Here is a 25,239-nt window from a genome sequence, read left to right as displayed (position 1 = left end):
TTTCAATGATTTTTCAGCAAAGAAAGTTGCAAAAAGGGCTAAAAACCTCATAAGTTGACATGTCGACCAAATGACCAAAAATGCAAGACTATAGTAAGTCCAAAGATGTCAAAGTTTGACACATCCCAAAAATGGCTGAAAACTGTTGAAAACAGCTTAGAATAGCTTGCCAAGACACGGCATAGCAAAGAAAGTTGCAAAAAGGGCCAAAGCCATTGTAATTTGGCATGTCGAAAAAATTTCCAAAAATGCAAGACTATAGTAAGACCAAAAATGTCAAAATTTGACACATCCCAAAAAACTGCTGAAAAAAGCTGGAAACACCTCAGAATAGCCTGCCAAGAAACGCCATAGCAAAGAAAGTTGCAAAAAGGGCCAAAAATTTGGCATGGTGAAAAAATGACCAAAAATGTAAGACTATAGTAAGGCCAAAAATGTCAAAATTTGACATATCTCAAAAACTGCTGAAAACTGTTGAACAAAGGTTAGAATAGCCTGCCAAGACATGGCATAGCAAAGAAAGTTGCAAAAAGGGCCAAAAACATGAGAATTTGGCATGTCCAAAAAATGACCAAAAATGCAAGACTATAGTAAGGCCAAATATGTCAAAATTTGACATGTCCCAAAAACTGCTTAAAACATTTGTAAACAGTAGTAAACAATAGTCTGTCGAGACATGCTTTAGCAAAGAAAGTTGCAAAATATGGCTGGAAATGACAAAGTATAGTTTGTCAAAAATTGTCAGATTTTGTTATGTGGAAAAAAATGCTGAAAATGACATATTATATCTTTTCGCAACACATCACAGTATAGCATGTTGCAGGCAAAAAAAAAAATAATATAGCATGTCTGGCTGGGAACTACAGGTATAGTTTGTCAACAAATTTTGTAGTGTGGAAAAGACGGCTTAAAATGACATAGCTCATTGAGACACATTTTGGTATAACATGTTCAAAAAATGACCAAAAACATCATTAAATAGCATGTCGGAAAAATGGCTAGAAACATCATAGTACAGTATGTTGAAAAAGGTAAAATTTTGAGATGTTAGAAAATGGCTGCAAACAACACAGTATAGCATGTCGAGCCAGGTCATAATACAGCTATGCTATGTCGAAAAAAAGGCCAAAAGCCTTGTTGAAGAGATGGCTGGAAACAACATAATATATACAATATATGTATGTTGAAAAATGTTAAATTTTTACATCTAAAAATGCCTGAAAATGACATATTATAGGTTCTTGAGACACATCACAGTGTAGCATGTTCCAAAAAAGGCCATAAACAAAACTATATAGCATGTCGAAAAAATGGCTAGAAATGACATGGTAATCGTATGTTGAAAAATATAAAATTTTAAAAAACAGCTGAAAATGACTTACTACAGCTTGTTGACACCTTAATGTACTGTATAGCATGTTCAAATAATGGCCAAAAACATCATAAAACAGCATGTTGAAAAAAAATTTGACATATCCCAAAAACGGCTGAAAACACTTAGAAACAGCTAGGAAAAGCCTGCCAAGACATGCCATAGTAGAGAAAGTTGCCGAAAAAATCACTTAAAATGCAAGAAGGCCAAAAATGTCAAAATTTGACATGTCCAAAAAACTGCTATGGCATGTCTTGGCAGGCTATTCTAAGCTGTTTCAATGATTTTTCAGCAAAGAAAGTTGCAAAAAAGGGCTAAAAAACCTCATAAGTTGACATGTCAACCAAATGACCAAAAATGCAAGACTATAGTAAGTCCAAAGATGTCAAAGTTTGACACATCAAAAAAAATGGCTGAAAACTGTTGAAAACAGCTTAGAATAGCTTGCCAAGACACGGCATAGCAAAGAAAGTTGCAAAAAGGGCCAAAGCCATTGTAATTTGGCATGTCGAAAAAATTTCCAAAAATGCAAGACTATAGTAAGACCAAAAATGTCAAAATTTGACACATCCCAAAAAAACTGCTGAAAAAAGCTGGAAACACCTCAGAATAGCCTGCCAAGAAACGCCATAGCAAAGAAAGTTGCAAAAAGGGCCAAAAATTTGGCATGGTGAAAAAATGACCAAAAATGTAAGACTATAGTAAGGCCAAAAATGTCAAAATTTGACATATCTCAAAAACTGCTGAAAACTGTTGAACAAAGGTTAGAATAGCCTGCCAAGACATGGCATAGCAAAGAAAAAATGTCAAAAAACAGCTAAAAAAAAAAAGCGCATTATAGCTGTCAAGACACATCATGGTATAGCATGTTCATAAAACCGCTAAAAATGTCGAAAACGTCACTTTTTGGTGCGACTTTGGACGACGTACTTTATAATGACTTTTGGTGAGTTTTTTAACAATGTACTATAGTGTGACTTTTTGGTGCGATTTTGGATGACATACTATATTATGACCTTTTGGTGCAATTTAGGACGTCATACTATAGTATGACTTTTTGGACACTGTATTACACTATGACTTTTTGGTGTGATTTTGGACAATGTACTATAGTATGACATCTTCTGAGGTGTTCTTTGGCAATCCAGGTTTGGTGATAGGCAAAAAAAACAGAGGGTGGGAAATTTTGGAAAAGGTTGATGACTGACAATGCCACTGTGGGGAATTTTACCCCAGGAAATATAAAATATGACAGTACCAAAATTACTAATGCACTCTGGTCTGTTATACTTAAGAGAGAGGTAGGAGATGTGGTTCCAGGTAAGCAAACATTTTTAACAAATTTTATTACAAAACTTTCTTTTAAAACACAATAAAAAAAACAACAACACACACACGGGATTAGGGAAGAGGAGGAACTTAATAGTGCTGAGGCTCACCAGTGGGGAAGATGTGTTGGGAAGGGATGTGAGGGGTCTGAAAGAAAAATAAGGTCACCCCAGCCACTCATGACACTCGCACATGCATGTGAGGAAGGAAAACCAAGACCAGGGGGACACACAGCACACAGGAAGGGGAAACCACCACCTGTGACACCAGGACCACCACCGTAGCACTCAGCAACTGTAAGGGGGTAAAGTAAAACAGAGTTAGTGGGGTACACTCAGCTCAAAAAAAAAAAAGAAAAAGAAAAAGAACAGAATGAACAAATGCATAATTACCCAAAATCAATGAGAAATCAGCCTAAGTTACGTCAAAAAGAATGACAGACAGAAATTAAACAAAGGACTGAACACAATACTTCATTCATCAAATACCAAATCTAATGAAAACAAAATGGCAAATTGTTCGAAATAATCAAAATTACACAGCATGCATAAGCCAAGCTCAGAGCCGAACTGAACCGAACCAAACCGAGCCTGCGGGCGCTGTAGTGGCACTTGGGAAGCAGCAGGCCAGGCTGCAACAGTTAAGTGGGTGTGTGGCACAACCAAAGCACGAAAAGACAGGAACAGAGGCCAACAAAGCAAAGCAGCAGTGGCTCCCGTCTCCATGCTGCTGCCATGCTCCAGTCACGGGAGCTGAATTTAGAAGACTAGAAGTGCTAGGGCAAACTGCATAAGGCGTACATACCGATATCCGGCCGTCTCAACGATCATCTGAAGGAGAGGAAGAACGTCATGTCGCTGACGCAGAGAACGGCCCACAAGCGATTATGTGGCGACAGGATCTGCAGTCTGAGCAGCTACAAAAAGCGAACATGTCTTAGTAAAACAGCGACTTGGATAATATTTTCTTCAGTCAAATAATGCAGCTACTGCTTCATTACCTGCGGGAAGAAGGAAGCAAGGCGACCAGGAATTACGGCAACCCAAAGAGACACATAAGGCCGCAGAAGATGAGGCATCTCATTCTGCCACACAGGCTTTCCTTTTCCAGATTTTCCCTGTATGCTTCCACAATAGAATGGCCATCAAATTGATCTACTGATTAATTGGGGACTATGTTTATCCGTCCATCCATCCATTTTCTTCCGCTTATCCGGAGTTGGGTCGCCACATTTAATAAAAGCTAAACTATTTAAAAACATTCATTAACAAACTCTCACACAACTTGTGCAGTTTAATCCAAGTCTTTCTTATCCAGTCAAATGCTAAGTACTTTGAAAACACATGCATTCTTGCAAGATAGTTTTAAATATCAAGGTTTTAACAATAATGCCATGTGTTAGGGAAGTACTAAGTATATGACTGTATAAATGAGACTTGGATTATACTACTGTGAGAGTTTAGGAACAGATGTTGCTGTTAAACATGGTCCCCAGTCAATGAATTTCTGCCAAATTCAAGGGACCACAGCATGGAAAAATTATATTAAAATAGTAATTTTGTGAAGTATTCCTTCAAAGCTTTCATCTTTTGGGTTTTGATCTGGTTCTCTTAACATGACATAGTAAATATCTCTCACAAAATCATATCAAAAACTTGGTTAGACAAAATTTAGATCATAAGTGCAAAAAACAGATTCTGCATTATGAGGTCACGTAAAAGGAAAAAATGGAGTTGGTCACCTGGTGTTAGCCAAAGATGGAAGCAAAGGACAATGTAAAAGCAGCTGCAATTTTGGGAAGTGCAAACGGCATGTGTCTATGAAGGTACAACAGTTGTCCAATTAGTTTTGGACAGTGTGAGAAATTTTGTTCTATTTTAAAATATCTGAAAACTGTCTTCGTCACTGAGAGTGATATTGTTTTTCTTTAAGGAGATGAAAAATTCAAATATCATGACTAAGTCATACTTACATGTGTCTGACCAGGAGAATTTTGAAGTAGTTCCAGGCCCAGTTTTGTGAACACAAGACTTTTTGGAGCTCTGTCTGCAAACAGGAGCACAATTTTAGTGTTAGCACAATCAGCTCTGAAAAATTAACCTTCTATTTCCAATATTGCAGCAAACCAAAGGAATACAAGTGTATCTTTTAAGGCATTTTCAGACAGATGTAAAGCCCACAGACTCCTAAATTAATTCCTCTCCACTCCTCTAATTCATCATAAAAGAAGTCTACTGTAGACACAGTTACATTTCTTCCCCTTTTTTCTTAAGGTAAGAGGATAGAGGATGATCAAAAGCTGCCTTTGCAGCAGTAGCTTAACATCTTCCCTGCCCACAACTTGGCTATATCTGAACACACACAAAGGGACGGCCCTGTACTGCCTGGTAGAGGTCTTGTTCCCTGCAGTGTCTTACCTTCCGCCCTTCATGTGACTCACCGCTGGTACACAGACAGGTAGAGAGACAGGTCTGGCGTAAAGCAGAGGAATGCTGATCGATTCCCTGCAGGAACCTGCAGCACCTCGCTGGTAGGTTGGGAATAGGATGCCCTGAGGAGATTTCACCAAAATGTGGAGAAAGTGTGTATACAAACACCAATAGCTGCCCTCTGGGTGGGAAGTGATTATTCCCACTTCTCCTACTTCTATCTTTGTAGAAATCTAACGAAATTTGCTGCCTGCCTCCTGCTAGCCTTAAATATAACAGTTTGAATATGTGCCTCTGTCAAGTTTTCCTGTTTGCACTTTCATCCATGATAGCTGTCATACCCCTGCGCTCACACACACACACACCCTTGTCACCTTTTGCTAGTCACTCTAAATGCAAATGGAGGTGATCATTGGAGACAGGCCCGGCTGCTGGAGAGATGAGGTTGTCATTTAAGGGGTGTGCCGGCGACACTCTGAAATTACCAATTACACACCCCGTCCATGCCAGTGTTGGCGTGACAACACAAGACAGACAGAAGGAGAGAAGGAAGGGAGACGACGAAAAGACAGAAAGAGTGTCAGCTGTATTTCTAAACATCCTTTACTGGCATGTCTGTAACGATAAAGACAGTAATGCTCCCCGTCATACAGCTGTACCTGGAGTGCTGCTCATACGTCTTCATAATGAGCACATTGTGAGTGCAGATAATTACAATTAGAGGAGAATGTAATATGATTCTCAGGATGAATCCTCCAAAGGGCAACTGTAAAATCCTAATGGGCTGTACAGGTAATGTGTTTGTTATGCACAAGTGTGTATTGCTTCCTCCTGCTGCCTGTGTTTTCTCTGTTATGAAGCTGTAGGCAGATGCGAAGAAAAGACGTTGAACATCAGATTTAAAACAAAGGCATTTATTGCGAAAAATGCACTTGACATGAAAAAACAATCAAATCAACCACGGGTCATCGGTACAAGACGATGTATAATGATCACATGGTAGAGAGCGCTGGGCGTGGCCAGCGCAGAGCATGACTTTGATGGCACAAAAGGCCTATAAATATTCTGCACAATATAGAATAATATATATACTTTTTCCTCACTGTACCGCTGTTTTAAACCCAACTGTTGAGGTGTGAGCACCACACCACACTTTATCATAAAGTTCCTTTTTAATGTAAAGAGCTACATACAGAGGCCCCCTCCCAATGCACGCACCCACACATACACTCAAACACACAAGTATCCATAGGAACAAATATGGCCGACATCTAATTCAAGATGGCAGGGTGAGTGCTCAGGCTTCCTGGAAGGACAAAAAAATGAAGAAATTTGACATCAAGTCCAATAAAAATTTCTATGTGCAATGTTTTGTGTTCATGTCCAATGGAAGTTACCACCACTGCTGATGGCTTGTCCACAATTTTTCAAGCCATCACCACTAGTTCCCAAGTGGTAATTACAACCAGGAAGCTTGAGGCCAAGGACAAGCTTACGTCACGTAAATAAAACACAAACGACATGAAAACATTTGCGTAACCAGCAGTTCAAAATAGTCTGTGTAAAGTGACCACTGTGGTTTTTAATTCCTGATGTTTCGACTGTTGTAAACTCTTCTCCTCCTCACAGCATCAACCCCGGGAAAACAAAATAACACCGCTGAGGTCCGTTGACACACATGAGGACTTGTGCTTAAGTTTGACTCAGTAGAAATTAGAGTCCTCTGATCAGCGGGCGTACAAACATAATAAGGGAAACCTTGCTCAGGGGGTTTGTGCAGAGCTGTTCTGGGACCTGCTGGTTTCTGAGTCAAAAGCAGAAGCAGAGCTGCGAGAATAAACAAGCAGCAGGCTTATTGTACTGATAAGAAGTTAGAGAGAGAGAGACAAAAGATGGACTGGCCTGCCTGATGTAAATAGCTTTGTGTGTTTTGTTAACGTGTGTGTATGTGTGTGTGGTGGCATTTGTAGGCACTAGGATTTGACTGACAGTTTTTGAAGGCCAGTGCAGATATTTTTTTGGATTGAAGCTTCCAATAACCTATGTCTTCTGCAGAAATTTGACATTTAGTTTTGACCCTTTTCATGGCAAATCAACTGGCATTTTTACTTGGCTGAACTGAAACACTCAATTAAAAGCCCCACAAAAATCATAGTCTGGTACACTTATGTGAAATACAATTAAAAATCAATGGACAAAATTGGTCAGTTAAACATTAAATATGAAGAATCAAACTTTTTCATATGATTCTAACTGAAATATCTGTCAGAGCAACCCTAGTCTCTTACTGCATGTGTGTACTGTGAGTATGTGACTGAGAAAAATCTTGATATAGATTGAGAGAGTGTTTTTGGCTTCATCTGCTGTTTCAGATGCACAGGACTACCCATAATGCACTGTCAGCCACCACAAGTTGATTGCAGAGCATGCTGTAATCACTTTGTAAAGTAAATTTCCCGTCTTGTTCACTTTCCTTCACAGTTTAAGGGATCTGGGTCAAGTTATTTTCTCCAAAATGTAACCGTGGGGATTAAAAAGCCCAAAAACAGAACAAAAAAAACGACACAAGTACAAAATGCTTGTGCTTTGTCTCCTCAATGACACACTGCCTCTACTTTAAGTTCAAGGAGAACACGAAAACATAAAAAACACAAAGTCAAAGACGCTTGCTGCTCTTCAGTTTCATTTAGTAGTAAACAATTCTATCATTAGACAACATTATTAGACCACTGAATGGATAGTTCAGATTTTTTGAGGTTGGGTTGTATGCGGTGCTTATTCACAGACAGAACATTATATACAATAGATTACAGTTTGCATACCCCCTGTGAGGATAAGCAGGCTGGAGTCTGACATGGAGGCGAAGTAATCTGCTGCTGTGGTTGGGTTAGCAACACAACCTATTTTAGCTGCCTATTAAAGGCCCACCTAAAAAAAACAATTTAAGTTAATTCTATATTTAGAACTATATTTCTCTGCTTTACCTTAATGTCAGACAGTGATTTCCAAATGGAAAATGAAACTGTTATATCGCTCTCTTTAAAGACGAACTCCATTGAGAAAAACAGTGATTTAACATTGCTGAACACAGGAGCTGCTGGCCTACCAGTGCCTCAATCAGTTATTTTGTTTGTGGTATTTCATGTATTTGCTGCTCAAGAGGATTAGTTTGGATTCACCAAGTCACAAAATAACACAAAAAAACTAACTGATCAAAGCAGCAGTAGCCAAGCATTTGTCCCGTGCAGCGAGCGAAAATGTTTTTGTCAATAGTTTTTGTCAATATGGTGGCTTTGAAGAGAACATAGATGGGAAATTGGAGCCATTATTGACAGAGGGAGCAGTCTGATGGAAAGATAAAATGGTGAAAGTACTCACAGCAGATCATACACTTAAGCTGATATTGAATTTTGTAGGTGAAAGGTTTTTTTTTAGATTGGCTACAATATGTTCTGTTTGTTCTGTTTCACAGTAGTACATTGCCTCTGTATCAGACTCCAGCTTGCTTCTCTAAACTGGGGGCGTGCTGACTCAAATCTACTTTTTGTAATACACTGACCATGGACATGTACGCCATACAACCCTACTTAAAAAAAAAAAATCTCCTTTTAATCTGGGAAAAGGTTGGTGAGGGAAAACCTGTGGCACTGAACTGCATTTTTTTTGTCTGCAGTATCATTTCTGCATTGTGCTTGTTTTCTGTGAGTCTGTCGAGAGCTTGTAACAAAGTCATACGTCTGGATAGGAATGAGAAACAACAGAAGTCTCCAAACTTTTTTGACGCAGCAGCATTTTGATGACTCTGGGAAGTTTTTTATTGAGGCGATGCAACAAGTCAACTGTTTTCTCCACCTAGAATTTTGTCATCTTTCCAATATGACAAGTTCACCAAGGGGCTTCAAGTGTGCTTAGCAAATGACAGACTCTCTTCTGGTTATTACCTAATTAGTCATTTATGTACTTGGCCAATGATTGAGCTTCACCTGTGTGCACATTGCCAGTAGTTGTTTGTGCTTAATTCTGGCTCAGTTTTTAAAAACTGCAGGTGAAGAAAACCATTCATGAACTATAGTCTTAGACGATACATAGCCAGTATTACCCTCACACATGCACACGCACGCACTCTCTCTCTCTCTCTCTCTCTCTCTCTCTCTCTCACACACACACACACACACACACACACACACACACACACACACAGATTTAGCGAGACAAGCTCTGAGTTTCACTGTGCTTCTATCTCCAGAAATAGGAAAACAAGGTAGATGGTTGTGGCTGGATGTAAACTAGACAAGCCTGCACACTTAGGACGTAGAAATTCACAAAGCAGACCGACTGTACACTCGCTGAAGCCATACAAAAAACAAAAAACAAAAAAAAAAACTTGTTACAATTTGAAAAGACTAGAGGAAAAGTTGTTGTAAAAGGTTGGCAGTTGTGTGATAAGAGTCTTGGTCTCTGCCTACAGGTGTTTTACCCTCGACCCCCGCATTCTTCTGTAAGCAAAATCCATGGACATTTGGTTTCACAATACTGTAGTCAGAAAAAGGCTGTGTTTGACATTGCATACTAACATACTATTCATACTAAGTATGATGTAAAAACAAGGATGTAGTGCTTTCCAATGGCTTAGCTGTGGATTTTATGTACGCAAGAAATGCCCAATGTTTGTTAGATTTATAAAAATTCTTGAGTATGATTTGAGCTTACTTGACACACTCAACTGCCCTCAGATGATTTGTAGTTCTTTTAGGGGAATCTATTGGCAGAAATTGGATACAATATTCATAATTGTGTTATTTTTCCTCTAAATATAATCACCTGAAAATAAGAATTGTAGTGTTTTCATGAGCTCTTAATGAGTTTTTTATATTTACATAGGGAGCTGTTCCTCTTTCACAGAGCCTGCCTGTCCAGATTAAACAAACCAAAAACTGGCTCTAGATAGGGCCATTAGCATTTTTACATTGAAGTGGCAGCTTGTATTTGGTGGTGGCACCTGAAGACCACTCTAGGTTCTGCAACAAGGGAGGGGTGAGGGGAGCTTTTTATTTTTTCTCCTAGGAGGGTGAATTCAGGACCCTCCCTACTCTCCCTTTGCAGATTCCTCTTACAGTACTTGCAAAGGGTTTGAGAAAAAATCAAGATAAGATCAGCACAGTCATGTAAAGCAGAGACAACATATTGTCTTAGTATACTTCAATTTGAACGGTTTGTGAATAATGGCATACCTAATCATTAATTTAGTAGGCAGTACATACAGATTGAGTACGTAGTATGTTAGTACGCAAAATAAAACAGCCAAAAACTCTCAACAGTATATAAAGAAAAGGCTAACTGTTTTACTGTTAGCAATGATGCATTAAATTTCCTTGAACCAACCGCACTTCATCTTTTTGTTGGTTTGTTTAGAAATTTTTACATTTTAAACTAAAAAGGCTGTTTAAGATTTTAGTCCTACCAAAGAGGTTTGTGCCTGCTTAAAGAAAACTGTTTGTGACAAGTTGCAACAGAAATCCCGTTTGTCAAATAAATAATGACTGAGTGTGTAAAATACTGTATATGTATATGTATGCATATATATGTATATATATATATATATATATTGGCATGTCGTATGAAATATTACCAAGTGCATTCTTTGTCACTATAATTCCTCATAAAAGATAAAAAAACCCCACCTTTATCAGTACAAATTAAACCTTTGAAAGAGTTATGGCGTAACTCGTTTCTTCCTACATTCAGCAAGCCAGTTAAATCAGTTTAACCCAGTTGTAACGACAGAAGATGGCTGTAAAAATGTATGTTTATATATAAATAGAAGAAATGAATCACCTATTTTACTTTTTGCACCTTTTGCTTTGTGACAGATCATCACAGCATGACTAGTTTGGGACAACACAAACATCTATTTCAACATATAAAAAAAACATAATAATGCTACATGCATTGTTATTAACATATATTGGTAAGAGTTGGTAAGAAACATGTGCTTGTTGTCACAAACTAGACACGGAGATGTGCTTACAATGATCCTATAGGCTCACACACTTCCCTCATCGCCTGGCCATATATCTTCATGTTTCAAACAGAGAAAGCACCCAAATTCAAGTTCTGAGGTCTCAGTGGAAAGCAGAGCTAATGCTTTTTGTGCTAATGTTTGCTGGTGGATGATGCCAAGGAGGAGAACTGGGAGGCAGGTTTGTCTTTCTGTGCTCTTTGAGTCTATGTGCCTTCAGTAGTCAACATCACAGGTCCGGACAAAGAGTCCGATGGAGGCCCTCTGACCCAACACTGTCCCCGGGAGAGTGACGGGAAAAGCTGCCCTGCTTCCTGTGTGGCTGGTTGAAGCTGGGACGAGCTTTCCAGTATGTGTCTCTGTGTGTGTGTGTGTGTGTGTGTATGTGTGTGAATTAGCTGGACCGATTTGGGTTTCTGACGACAGTTACTATTAATGATGATGATGTTTTTTGTGCCAGTATTTAATAACTTTTTGTGTGATTATTTCAGTGTTAAAGAATTGCATTTTGACCATTATGTAAAACTACACATTTCCATTGAAATCCAGAATAATAATTTGCTTTTTCTATCCAAAAGTGTTCTTAGAAACCAATGTCGGTCCATCCGTGTATGTATAGCTGTGAAGCTTGTGTGTATTTTTGTGACTCAGAAACAGGAACAGTGTTTTGTTGTTTTTCCTACTTCTCTCTGGCTCAGAAGCTCTCGACGAAGCTGCTGGGAAACAGGCCGGTCTGTCCCGTCCTCTGCAGGGTGCCTTTGTACCAGCCGTCCTCCCTCTTCTTGTGGACAAACACCACGTCTCCTTCCCGCAGCTCGATCTCTGCCTCGCTCTGGGGTGGGTAGGGCACCACCACACGATACCTGCCACACACAGAGACTATTATAACACACACAACACGGCGGGCAACATCACATGCTGATATAGCCCACCTGAAGCAATTAATCAGCACAGGTAAAAGTTGAGAGTATCAGTATGTTCCCAGGTACACACAGCAGTGGAATTTGGGGTAAAAGGCAACAGATAGACCTTGATATCCATGTGTTTAATGGATTCTCGGAGTCAACTGTTTTCTCGACCTGCCTCCCTTACTTTATTTATTATTTTCAAGGGTTGTAACATATACCCTTTTTTACATTCCAAACTTCTACTGAGGTTTTCAAATGAGGCCTTGGTCCTCACATGCAAAATTTCACTGAATATAACATGTACCAACAAGGTAAAGACAAAGTAACCACAAAGAGACAAAAAAAGATGACAAAGAAATGCTACACAACTGCAAAGGGACAAAACATGAGTACAAAGAGACATGAAACGATCACAAAGTCTGTGTATCCTGCTCATATATTGGTGGTGGAGCCTTTTGCATATATGTGTCAAGGAACCCATTATGCCTAACTGGAATCTAATTCAACAAAGAGCATAATACTAATATAATATTAGTGTAGCCTTATCTTTATCTGCAATTGTGCAGACATTTAATAAAGAATGAACACACATGGAAGAAATATCAATCTTTTGAATGGACTAGCTTTGAAGCCTCAAACTATTTAGTACAGCTCTAGTAGGTTCCTGAATTTCCCAGAATGCCTCTTGACGAGCCCCTCGGAATGGTGCTGTGAATGTGTGAGAACAGCGCTTAGGTCTTGGGATTAAAATGATGATTTACTGATCAATCACAGCAGCATCAGGTGTTGCTCCTGGTCAGCACTGAGGGATGTCTGCTCACAGATTGTGTGTTGATATTAAATCCCAGATGATGCAGCAACAACAAGGACATGAATGGGAGCCGACAGGCTTCACACTGAACACTGTCATTTACAATGTGTTTGTGTGTGTGTGTGTGTGTGTGCGTGCATATATGTACCTCTCTCTGGACAGGGGTTTGGGTTCAGGCCGGAGCACCATCAAAGCATTGCTGGCACGTGTTGCCGGGGGTGACAAGGGGAAGTTGGTATCCAGAGATCCGGACTTCCTGTGCAGAGGCTCTAGCCCAATGGCACCTGCCATCTCACTTTCAATTGGACAGGAGCCAGCTCGCCCTTGTGACGCCATGGGACAGGAACCTGAGCGGGCATGGTGGTGATGGTGGTGAGGATGGTGGGCCGGGTCGGTGGCCACGGCGCCTTGACCGGCCAATGAGGGGTCATGGGTGGGCGGGGAGGAGGGAGGTGAGCGAGGTTTCTTCTTGGCTGCTGCCCCCGACAAGAGCTTTAATAAACCTCCTGCTTTCCTCTCCTTCTGAGGAGTGAAGACAGAGAGGATGAAGGTAGAGAGAGAGGGAGGTGCTGGTGAGATATATTGGTATACTTGTTCCATAAAGGCTATCTTGAAAAGTGACAAGATGGTAATAGAAATGCTGTTTCTGTAAACAATACCTCTACAGAACATTTGTTTTTTCTTCCTCCCACATAGAGAAACCAGAAACCACAGGGCACAAACACACCCTCTACACATTAATCAAAAAGCACATTTATGAAACAAATAAAAAAAATGTTTTCCTGCTGACTCCATCAGACATAAAGAATTTAACAGGCAATAAAAGCACATTTGTTTTATAAGTGGGCAGACAGCAAAGCGAGGTGAGCTTTTCTCCTGTCAATATTTATATGATAAAAAGTTTCAGGAACTCTGAATGACATTAAATGTCTTATTTGTGCTGTTTCACTACTGTTTATGTAAGAAGGACACTTGGGACACACCCCTGCACATGTTCAACTCATTTATTTTGCTCTCTCTCAGTATAGTTCAAAATTCTGGGAAGAATTAACATTAACTTTCTTTCCCAGAGTTAGACGGTCTATTCCCATCTCATGTCATAGAACTGGAGCTATAACATGATTAACTGACCTTAGCATTAAGTCTTTAAAATATGTTATATGTCTTTGTTAAGATTCTTTTACATCAATGATCCTATTGTTTGGTATTAAATTATTACACCAAGTGACTTCCTGTAAAACCACAAATTGTCGTTTTCATATTTCTGTTTGTGTATGCATAGATAGCCTACGTCATATTAATCCAGTGAAATCTGAGCAAATTGGCTTGATTTCTTTTAAAAGCACGGGGAGAAGGCAATAAGCAATTTAAGAAGAAATTACCTCCAAAAAAAACTGCCTAAAAAAGTGAGAAGAATGTGAAAAATTACCTGAATATTTGAAAAAAAGAAAGAAAATAGACAAACAAACAAGGGAATAACCTGAAAAAAGGTTAATAATAGTATTTATCCTGTAAAATATTATTAAATATATAACCCAGCCCTCCAGGGCAGAAAAATGAAGCAAATTAACAAGTGCCAAAAACTGCAGTTTGGCATCTGACAGAGTTGGTTGGCTCCAAAACAGAGTCAGTCCCTATTGACCCCCATGTTACATATTTACAGGCTGGTAAAAAAAACCAACCAAACAAACAAACAACGAAAAAAAACAGTTTCGGTCTCTATAGCTAATTTCAACATTCATGACAACTGTACATAGATAAATTTTTTTCATAAGTCATTTGCTGACATTTCATTGAGGCCAAAAGTTAAGCATTATTAAATATGGGCTGCTGTCTGATTGTGTGCCAATAGTGTCCTTGGCTTCTCAGTCAGATCCACCCCTCACTCCTCCACAGCTCCAGCCTCTCGCCAAAATATGCTCACTTCTGACATTAAAAACCAAGATGGTGATGGTCGAAATGACAAACTTGTCAAATGTCCACAAACCAATGGGTGACATTACAGTAGCTGTGTCCATTATTTTTACAGTCTATGGGTGCATCTTTAAGATGTAAAAAAATCTTTCCTCACATAGCAATTTAATGTGAGCTATTTTTCATGAACAAAACAGGTAGCATCAACCATCACATCGAAATCAGACAGCCTAATTCTCCTTTTCTTCTATCTTCTGACCTTCCCTCGCAGCTCAGAGAGAAGGTAACAATGCTGATGTGAGTTGAAAAGAATTGTAATTAAGATAATAGTAATAATTTTCACCTGCTCAGCCACAATGTGTATTGTGAACAGACAGGTGATCAGCTAACGATCTTCCAAGTTGAATACATGTGAATCTACTGTGGTAGGGCAAAGGCAAAGTCACGTTTTTCCATTTGTATTTCGTTCATGCTTGATTATGGAAAGGCTGCACAACACTGTCCATTCAGTCAAACCCTGTGTGATATCAGGAGGACAAAACAGCTTTGTGCCTTTTACTGCTTGGCCTGATTTTACAGTCTCAGTCATGACGGCATGGATCAATACTGAGCATGCCTGAGCATAATTACATGTTTTTTGTATCAGCTCTGTCTCTGCCTCAGCCATCTGTTTCTTTTATACATGGGCTGCTGGATCAAGCATCTTTTTCGTTTTACTTTTTTTTAACATTCAGTTTCCGTCAAACACTGTCTTTGCAATGCCATGATCGACAGTTGTCATGGCAACGGCATAGAGTTGCAAGCATGAAAGCTAAAAAAACAAAATGGAAAACTCAACATTCCCACTGTGCAGTTCTTATTTGTAATAAAAAAAAACAACTTACATGTGATTTCATGTTTAAATCAGGACAAAATAGAGTCAGGACAGCAGCAGAGAGGAAGATGCTTCTAAAACAAGTGGCTGTTAATAAACACAGAGCAAAAGAGTGACAGAGAGAAACCAGAGCATGCAGAGAGCTAGTGACCTGTTGACCACACAAGCCTCCTTCTCTTTAGCAAGAGAAAAAGAAATTAGAGTCTCTGCTTCCAAGAGACCGGACAAAAAAATATCTGATTTATAGCTGAAATGTGTAACTTAATGATATCCAAACTACAGCAAACATAATAAATTTGATCTGCTGCAGCATGAAAAGCATCTGCAACCACAGTATATGCAGACTTTATATTGCTTTACCACAATGCACATCTTGTCAATATTCTTAAAAATGTGTTGAGTGTTCTCTTTTCTGTGTGTGTAGCTGATGAATAAACATTTCAGAGAACATAAGTGGGACAGAAACCAAAATACTGACGCTGCAGCTGTGTCCATATGCTGCACGAATAGCTGCTCAGGCAACTTGCATGTAATTGAAACTGAATAGTACATTGAACCAAAGCGTCATCACCGAAACAGCAACAGCAAAAGCAAAAGCAGAGAATGAAAATAGTTTAGTGTGTACCTGTGCTACAGAGTCTGGAACACAAATGATAAACTCGGCACCAAGATCTAAAAACTCAATAATTAGCTGTTTCAGTTCAACACATGCATCAGTGCCAGGTGCCACATTACTAAACCATAATATTTCTAATTCTTTTTAACATCAGGAACCTCAGAAGCAAATAGAATCTTCACAGATTTGGTGTTGTCAGGTTTTGGTGTTTGATATTTGTTTATGTGTATGCGTGCTCTCAGCTACCAACACCTGAACCTGTGAATCCCAATGGCTCACATTGTAAGTGCAACCCTTGTGACCTTGATTATTAATGATTCATGACTTCTTTCTTTTGTCTTCACACACAAACACCTCAAGCATTTCCTTTCATCTTGTTTTTGATGCATCTTGCATTTGATGTCCTGAATACTCTTCAGTCTGTTACAACTGAGAGCTTATCTTGGGATAATCATGACTTTTAATCACATTACAAATGATGCATCCAAACGGTTAATATATCAGATATATCTGCGTTGCTTTTGTTTTTTTTAATCAGTTATTTATTACGCCCAGCTGTCACACCAAATTTGCAAGTCTTTGCAGTTGGCTCCATACTGAGACAAGCTTACGAAAAGCAAACCTGACTTCTGAACAAAAGAAGAAAAAAAAAAAAGAAAAAGAAAAAAAATCAAAAAGTAATGACCCAGTATACCTTTGGCTAAAGTTGCAACTAACAATGTATTAATCCATTTATTATTTTTTGATCAATTAATAATTGTAAAAACTAGTGAAAATGGCCATCATAAATATGATATGAACGCTATATCATTGCAAAATTGCTTGTTTTGTTGGACTAACAGCCTAAACGTAATTCATTAACAATGGTAGAAAAGAGAGAAGAGCAGCATGTCCTCATGTTTGAGGCTTAAACCAGCAAAGATATGACATTTTACCTTATTGACGCTTTAAAATTAATGTGAGTGTGAAAAAAAAAAATGCTAGAAAAACTTTATTTTTATGAGTAATTGACTTGAAACGTGTGTTCATAAATATGGTTATTTGAAGTACATATTTATGAACATTTGTTTTTAAGTTGATGACTAGTAAAAATTAAGTTGGTCCAACATTTTTTTTTCTATATTTAAAAGGAATTATGTGTTAAATGTCAAACAATCACTTGATTGCACCACTGTGGAATTCGAAATGTCTTTTATGGCAGCAAACCCAGGGCCTACTTTATAATCTTAAATAAATAAATAAATAAACAAATGAAATAAGGCCAAAAAAGCAGAGCTTTTAACTTTGATGTATGTTGAATTCACAGGACTTTAAGCAATTTGGTAGAGATATTATGACCCACAAATCACACTGAATATCAGACCTAAATTCAATCATTGCAACTAATCTCATACATCTACACGGACAAGTACACAGTTACTAAATATTTGGTATAAGTGACAAAAACTGTACTGCTATACCTAATCAAAATCCAATAATTTAGTAGGAAAACGATAACAGTTCATAGTCCTTTTGACCAGTCTTACTATGGAGATGGGACAGCACAGAAAAAAAAGTGCTTACAAAGCAAGAGAGGCCGAATAACACTTTGACTCAGCAGACCCTCAATAGAAAACAAACAGCATTCTTTGCTCCTGCACTCCATATACCTCTGCTTTACAGATATGCATTTTCCTAAATACCAAGTCTTGATCATTTCTCACAAGATTATGAATGTTTAACACCCCCCAAACATAAATACCTTTGACATAAATCTAATAATGCGCTCTCTCTCTCTCTGATTGTACACGTAATGTTCCACCACTTTGCCCGCACAGATTTCTTTCATGTTATGCAAATAAAGCTTGTTTGAATTTTAATTTTGGAAAAAGAGATGAAGATGGAGAGGAAAATAAAGGTAAAGAGAAGGGTAGAAAGTGGTGAGATACAGAGGGAAGGAGGGACTCAGTGAGGGGACAGGTAGAGGGGAGGACAGAAAGAGGGACAGAAAAGCGACAGATAAAGTGAATAATTACTCCCTCTCCTCTTTCATGTGCAGGCTTAAAGACTTAATCTGCCTCCTGTGAGTGTGTGTGCTCGCCTGTGTGTGCTTGAGTCAAACTGCTGCTGTTGTACCACAGCAAAACACCAGATGGCAGCACACACTCACAATTTAATCTGTCACACACTTAAGGTGTAATTTAGCAGAGGAGGAGTGCCTTGCTCTGCAGCACACTGGCAGGATGCTGAAACTGGGTTTTCTTACTCGCTCTGTTTCTTTTACATACTGCTATATGAATATATAGTTTTTATACTTGTGTGTGCACCTTTCTTTTATTCCAATGATAAGAATAGCACACAGTCAATTATAACAACTGCATCAAGGGGGAATCCAGTGCTGCTAAGTTCATGGACAAATGCAGGTGTTGAATTTAAGCTCAGAATACATGCAGCTATGTAAAGATCGCTCAGAGGGTTGAGAGGACTGATCCGCTGGATGCCGGTTTTTGCCCACCGCTAATTCAGTTATTTCCTCGCCCACACTTAACAAATAAAATTGTCATGGTAACTCCATACTTAACTTGATGTACTTGTTTTTCCTGTTCACAGCTGTCAATTTGGTGGTCTGACTGAAGGAGTGTCTCACGTTGGAAGCATGAGATTAAACTCCATGTCTGAGAGGACAGGGTGTCAACATTTTTAAAGGTCCAGTGTGTTGGAGGTATTTAGTGGCATCTAGTGTTGAGGAATGCAACCAGCTGAAACATATCCAGGTAAGAATTCCTTCAGTGTTTATTGCTAAGGATGTCTCTACTGGCAGCTGATCGTCCACAGAGGTCTCTTTCTCTCCAAAACAAACAGTCCAGGAGATAAAAAACAGTAAAAACACTGAATAAAGCAGTTTCACATTACAAAATAGTGTTTCTTAAATGCTGTTTGATATGTCAGACGGACGGCTCGCCCAGCACCTGTTAATGTGCTGTTTGCTGACCTTTTTTCTTTGAAATGTTAAGATCCATATGTTGAGGAGGTTTTTACCAGTAGCTGAATTGTCTGCAGTTTTCAAAAATGCAAATGGCCCTATCGAGAGTCAGTGTTTAGCTTGTACGATGTGGGCTAAATCCTACACACTGGACCTTTCATGCCAGTTAGCAGTAAAATGTGAGACTTTATTTGCAAAGAATAAATGCAAAAATAGCACACAGTAAGGTAAAAATTAAAGGACTGTTATCCAATTTTAAGGCTTTAAATTCTCTTGTCTAAATAGTAAACATTGTTTTTCAAGATCTTTTTCGATTTTTCGGGTCCCTCTGAAATCCTGCAGGCACTTCTGACAGCCTTTGAGTTGGCAGCTGCCCTGCGTGCACAGACTTCTTGGTACGGTCTACAGACACATCTCAGTGTCCAACGTGATATGTGTCTGTAATGCTGGCTGCGCTCTAGACAGTGTGACAGTGTGTCGAGCAGAGATTATCCTAACTGTGTCTGCCAGACAGTTATCATGGCTGCTTCATCATTTCCTCTGTAACAAAGACTGACTCTGTGCGGCATCTTCGCTGCCCTGATTTCAAACCTGATGCTTCGGCTCTGCCAAGCTCAAAGCAGTAAAGGTAAGAGCTGTGAACAAGGGTTAGACTGAACAATTTTTTAAAGGAATACATGATGATATAATATTTTGGCACTGAGGCTGACAACAGTTGTTTATTTTATGAAAATATCTTTAAATTTGATCTATTGAGCATCCCTGCCCCCCAAAACTGGCAAGTAGTCTGTTATTCTGCCTGCATTTTAATCTTGTCAGGCCTTAAAAGCTTCAGAAACAGCACTTAGATTTTAATTGGAAGCTACAGCTACAGCCAAATGCATAGTGAGAGGTTGTTTGGGGTAAAGGAACAACTCATTTAGGCTGGGTGAGGCCGGTCGTCATTTAGGATTTATGGACAGCTGAGAAACATCTTTCCAAAACAAACTGGATTTTTTAGAAAGACATTTTTTTGAACTTGGGATAAGTTCAAAAAATTCCTTGACATCACAATGATGACAACTTTACAAATAACCCTTTTAGCATACAGTATACAGCACTTTGACTTCCATGTTCCAACTTTTCTGAGATATATTCAGTGTATGAGTAATTATCCTGAATCCGGTTCAAGCCTTCTTTATATGTGACGATGTAAACAAGGCCGCTGCCCGCTGTTCCATAGTCAATGAGCTGTTTGTCAGCTAGCCATAGATTAGCTGTCCCAGACAGTGGAGCCAACAGTGAAACAAATGGAGCTGAGACAGATGCGAGCTTTCGGTGCCATCCCTCACTGTCAGCGCAGCCCGATTTAACATCCACAGCTTTAACGCCGCAGATCTCACAAATATATAGGATGGCGTTTGTGCCAGCTGCCTCCGTGAATGACACTTACTGAGGTAGGAAAGGACCACTGGCATATCACACAAACACACACACACACACACACCCACACACACACATACTAAACAGGTTTCACATACATTAAGTCATCTGAAAGCTGGAAGACAAAACACCTTTTCATCACCTGATGTGGTGTTGAAGTCAAATAAAATATGTGTGACAAGTTTTATTTACAGAATGACTATAACACCTGGACTGGAAGTGGAAGTTTTTCTTTAACACTTACATGTGACCCAGTATAGCTTAGTGTTGTGTAAAGAGGTGTGAACTCACACAGACTCAGTATTTGTTTTGCCATATTGATTTGCCTTCTCTCACAAAGCAGCTTCCTGACTCCGGATATTTTTCAACAAAAGGATTTATTAGAGCTGAAACAATAATTTGGCTAATCAATCAGTCATTTGAGAGAAAATTAGCCTGCAACAGTTGTGATAATCGATTACCTGCTTAAATGACATTTTAAGCAAAAATACAAAACTTTCCATAGTTTAAGCCTCTCAGTTGTGTTTTGTGGTAGAAAATCAATACTTTTGAGGTTTTGAAGCGCTGATCAGACAAAATAAGCTATATAACAGCATCAGGTTGGGTTTTGGAAAACTGTAATGAGCATTTTTCATTATTTTCTTACATTCTAGACTAGACTGAATGACAAACTCAAGAAAACCCTAACCCTAACCCATGACAAAAAAAAAGTCTTAATTGCAGCCTCAGTCAGGAGGCTGTGCTCTCATTTCACTGAAATTAACATTAATTAAAATATGTTGAACCAATTATCATTCAAAGACTTATTTTTTGATCAAATGATGTTGTTTTCATTCTTGCGGAGGCGTTTTCTTACAATCTGTCCTGTCCTAATGCACTCGGGCTTATAATTCCCTCTGGAAAACAAGTGTGAAGTTCTTACATTCAGCTCTTGATTATGCATGTGGAGAAAACAAGTTGCATTGTAAGAGCAAGACATCCAATTATTCTATTAGAGAAAAAATGCTCTCATTTCTCAAAACACAATAAATCTTTTGCATGCAAATCGGGTTAATTGAGACAACATCAGTATCTGTTCCCGTAGAAGATTTTTCACAGTGTAACTGTTTAATATTAGTGCAAAATGGCTTTCCTAAAACAAACCAGTGATAATAAATTCTGATTGAAAATGTGCTTTCGTAGTTATTTGTGAGGATGAGGCTCACCTTCTCTGCTTTGGGTGCGAGGACGCCCTGGGTGGAGGCGTGGGAGGGGCCTGGCGATGGCGGCTGCAGGGGACTGGCTGGATCCCCATTGAGGAGTACCGCTGACACGTTAGGAGGTGTGAGGCAGGACAGAGGTGAAGAGAGGGGCAGGAGGGGCCTCGAGGCAGGGGAGGAGAGCGGTGACGGTCCTAAGCTGGGTCCTGGAGACACCATGGAGAGGGGACGACCCGACTGGCCGGTGCAACGTGAAGGGGAGGAACTCTGAGGACGCAGGGGGGAGAGAGCCACCGTGGGGCGCTCTGGGCTTCCAGCGGGAGGACTGTGGACTAAAACAGACACAAACACACAATTGTGGGAAACTTTTAATAAGTACAGTCATCACAGTTCCTGAGAGGAAATGTGGCAATGTTTTGGGAACATTCAATATCCGAGGAGAGATATGATATCAAAATATTCAGGTCTGTCTGCTCCTCCTGCTGCTGCACGAACACACAGTTTGTCCAGGACTGTTCAATTTTAGCAATTTAATAAAAACAAATACACTTTCAAAGAAGTGATCCCTGTTTCCTGCAAGATGCAGCCACACTATTGGATGATTTCGTGTCAACTTTAGATTACAGTAAGGTATGCAGGGTAATGCAAAATGCAATTACTTGACACACTATTCTGCTTAAGTCTTAAAGGCTTAAGCAGAACATCAGTAAAAGTTGGTAAAGGCCGCTGAGGTCTTTCCTCATATGCTCTGGGACAGCAGAGAAACCTGAGATACAAGAGATGGACGCAATTATTTATGAATTACTTATATAAAAGTGTGGGGTCTTGTAAGAGTCTTTGATTCACCTCAGCTGCTCATTTTTGGTCGAACAAACTCAGACAGCAAAGGCCAAACTGAGAGCATGAGGTTCAATACACAAAACACCTTGCTTAACCCTTCGAAACCTACAGTTTTTGCTTGATTTCTTTCAAGAACATGGGAAGAAAGCAAGAAGCAACTTGAGAAGAAATGACACCAAATTCAGCAAGAAAATAGTAAAAAGCACAAGAAGATTACCTGAAATTTTCACAAAAAAAGAAAAAGAAATTGGAAAAGGAAAATAAAACAAAACAAAACAAAGAAATAACTTGAAAAAAGTGCTTAAAAATAATTATGTTTTGTAATTCTCAGGATATAACTATGATAATTATGAGCATAGTTTTGTTGGACATTTTCTCTTCTTTTTTTTATAGTTTTCTAAATCCATTAATCTTGTGCAATTTGAGGGACATTTCTGTCCGGGTTGCTCATTTCCTTCTTTCTCTTGTTTCTGAAAGAAATTAAACCAACATGCTCTGAGTTCACAGGTTTAAATACTTGAGAAAGGCGTGTGAGAGAAGAACAAGAAAAGAGAAATCGATCCATTTTTCAAAGGGTTAAAAGAGAATGTATGTAACATACTGTGAATAATTTAAGGTGAGCCCGAGGCCATTATTCTGAACTTTTAGGGATACAGACCTTTTGGAGCACTTTTCTCAGCCTTAAATTTATGAGGTCATTTGGTGCTCATGAGGATAAAAGTACAAAAAATATACACCCACATAAACACTGATGCATGCACACACACACGCGCACACACACACACACACACACACACACACACACACACACACACACACACACACACACACACACACACACACACACACACACACACACAGTGTTTGCAAGCCACCTGCTCTTCCACACTGCAGTACTGAGGCAGAAATCCATAGAGGCGCACTGGTCATGTGATAAAGCCACTAAATGCCAGAACTATGCACATACTTTATTTTGTAATGGAGACCAGATGTGAGTGTGTTTGTGTGTATGTGAGAGTGAGAGAAAAACAGAGGGAGAAAAGAAAAGAGGTGGACGGAGAGAGGCATGGAGCTCTGTCATTACGCCTCCATAAAACAAAAAGCACGGTGATGTCATTCAGCTGTGTGTTTCAGAGTCTGCGTGTTTGTTCACTTGTGTGTGTATGTACGTGGGAGTGCACATGTCTGTGTGTGTGTGTTATTTTTGGAAGTGTTCTCACAGTGTGTACTCTACAGACTCCCAAAAGAAACGGTCACCATTATTTTCTCAGAGAGAGAAAAAAAACATACAAAGGGAAGGAGAAAGAGGGGTTCTGTGGAGATGAATAGACTTTGAGTGGAGAACAAGGCTGATATGATCTAGACCTTGTACAGACACAGGTGTGCACGCGTGTTTGTGTGTGCGGCAGGCACAAACAGTACCACTGCATGATCAGAGCTCTCAGACGTCTTTGTGCTGTGTGCAGAGAATATGTGCACAGTTTGAGTGCGTGTCACTGCAACTGTGCTGAATAATTTTATTGTGAGTTACAGTATGTTCTTGTAGCTGTGTGTTGTGGCTCATGTTCAGAGATGATTCAGTGCGATCATACAGTGCAGAGGAAAGGTAGAGTGAGGACGGTGCATGATGTTTGCTCTGTTTACAGTATCTTAGGGGTTCACATATACAAAATTGTTCCCAGTAAGATATTTTTGTTGTTGAATCTGTCACCTCACAGCCGCCCTCCCCTCTCAGGTTCTCTCTGTGTAGAGTTTACATGCTCGTCTCTATTTTCTCTTCTATTCCAACAATGAAAAGACATGCAGTGTGGGTCCACTCTGGGGGCCTTTAAGGATTTAGATGCTGACAATATAATTGCGATGTCCCCTGTTTGAGTTGCATGTCACCCCTCAGCTCTTTCCCCTCATTTCATATTACCTTTGTAATGTTTCTCCTGTCTCATGAAGGCAAAGTTGCCTTGTTGAAATAAATGCATCACAAGGTTAGGTAAAGTGTGGACACAACATTTCCTGTAAAATTTTGCGATATTTGTAGAAACTTGACAAATGGTTAAGAGTCAGATATGTCTGTAATCAAAAGAGATATGGTGCATATGACTCTGCATCAGTATAGATACATGTATTGAATATATCGATCAGGGTTTTTGCTGCATATTTTGGTGGCGACCGCTGCTGATTTCCAGGCCTCCAAGATTCTTATCGACAAGAACTAATGCAATATAATCACTCAACATCTTTATCAATTTTTTAAAAAATGCAATGACTGTAGTTGTCCATCCGGCACTGTCGCAGTGCTTGACTATGTTCACAAAGAATGGAAGGAGAAGAAGAAAATAAACTTTAGCACTTCCTACACTCCATTAAACCTCCAGTATATTTCCTCCAGTGCGATGAGTGTTGGTGTCAAGCATTATCCTGATAAATAAAAATAATAAATTTATCAGGTCTGACAATATTGCTGCTCAACCTCAAGAAACGTAAGGAGCTGCTAGCGGAGAGAAGCAGCAGAGTGCTGGGAGAGACAAGGAGGAGCCCAGGCGAGAA

General features: G+C 39.3%; 1 protein-coding gene across 2 annotated transcripts in view; it reads right to left on the bottom strand.

The window, feature by feature from the left end:
- Positions 1-6,028: 6,028 nt before the first annotated feature.
- The window catches only part of LOC121949146 (E3 ubiquitin-protein ligase SH3RF3-like), a 123,872-nt gene continuing 104,661 nt past the window's right edge, over positions 6,029-25,239 (bottom strand). Inside the window, exons 8-10 of one of the 2 annotated variants that reach the window (XM_042494762.1) lie at positions 21,862-22,187; positions 13,017-13,390; positions 6,029-12,012 (exon numbers count right to left, since the gene is read on the bottom strand). In XM_042494762.1, coding sequence (XP_042350696.1) covers positions 11,844-12,012; positions 13,017-13,390; positions 21,862-22,187 — 869 coding nt within the window. In that variant the 3' untranslated portion in view covers positions 6,029-11,843. The remainder of the gene's footprint in view (positions 12,013-13,016; positions 13,391-21,861; positions 22,188-25,239) is intronic. The other variant, XM_042494763.1, reaches the window with a different exon arrangement.

The sequence above is a fragment of the Plectropomus leopardus genome, chromosome 10, assembly GCF_008729295.1.
Source record: "Plectropomus leopardus isolate mb chromosome 10, YSFRI_Pleo_2.0, whole genome shotgun sequence".
NCBI classification, from domain to species: domain Eukaryota; kingdom Metazoa; phylum Chordata; class Actinopteri; order Perciformes; family Serranidae; genus Plectropomus; species Plectropomus leopardus.
The sequence above is the reverse complement of the archived record's forward strand: the minus strand, read 5'-3'. Positions and strand labels throughout refer to the sequence as shown.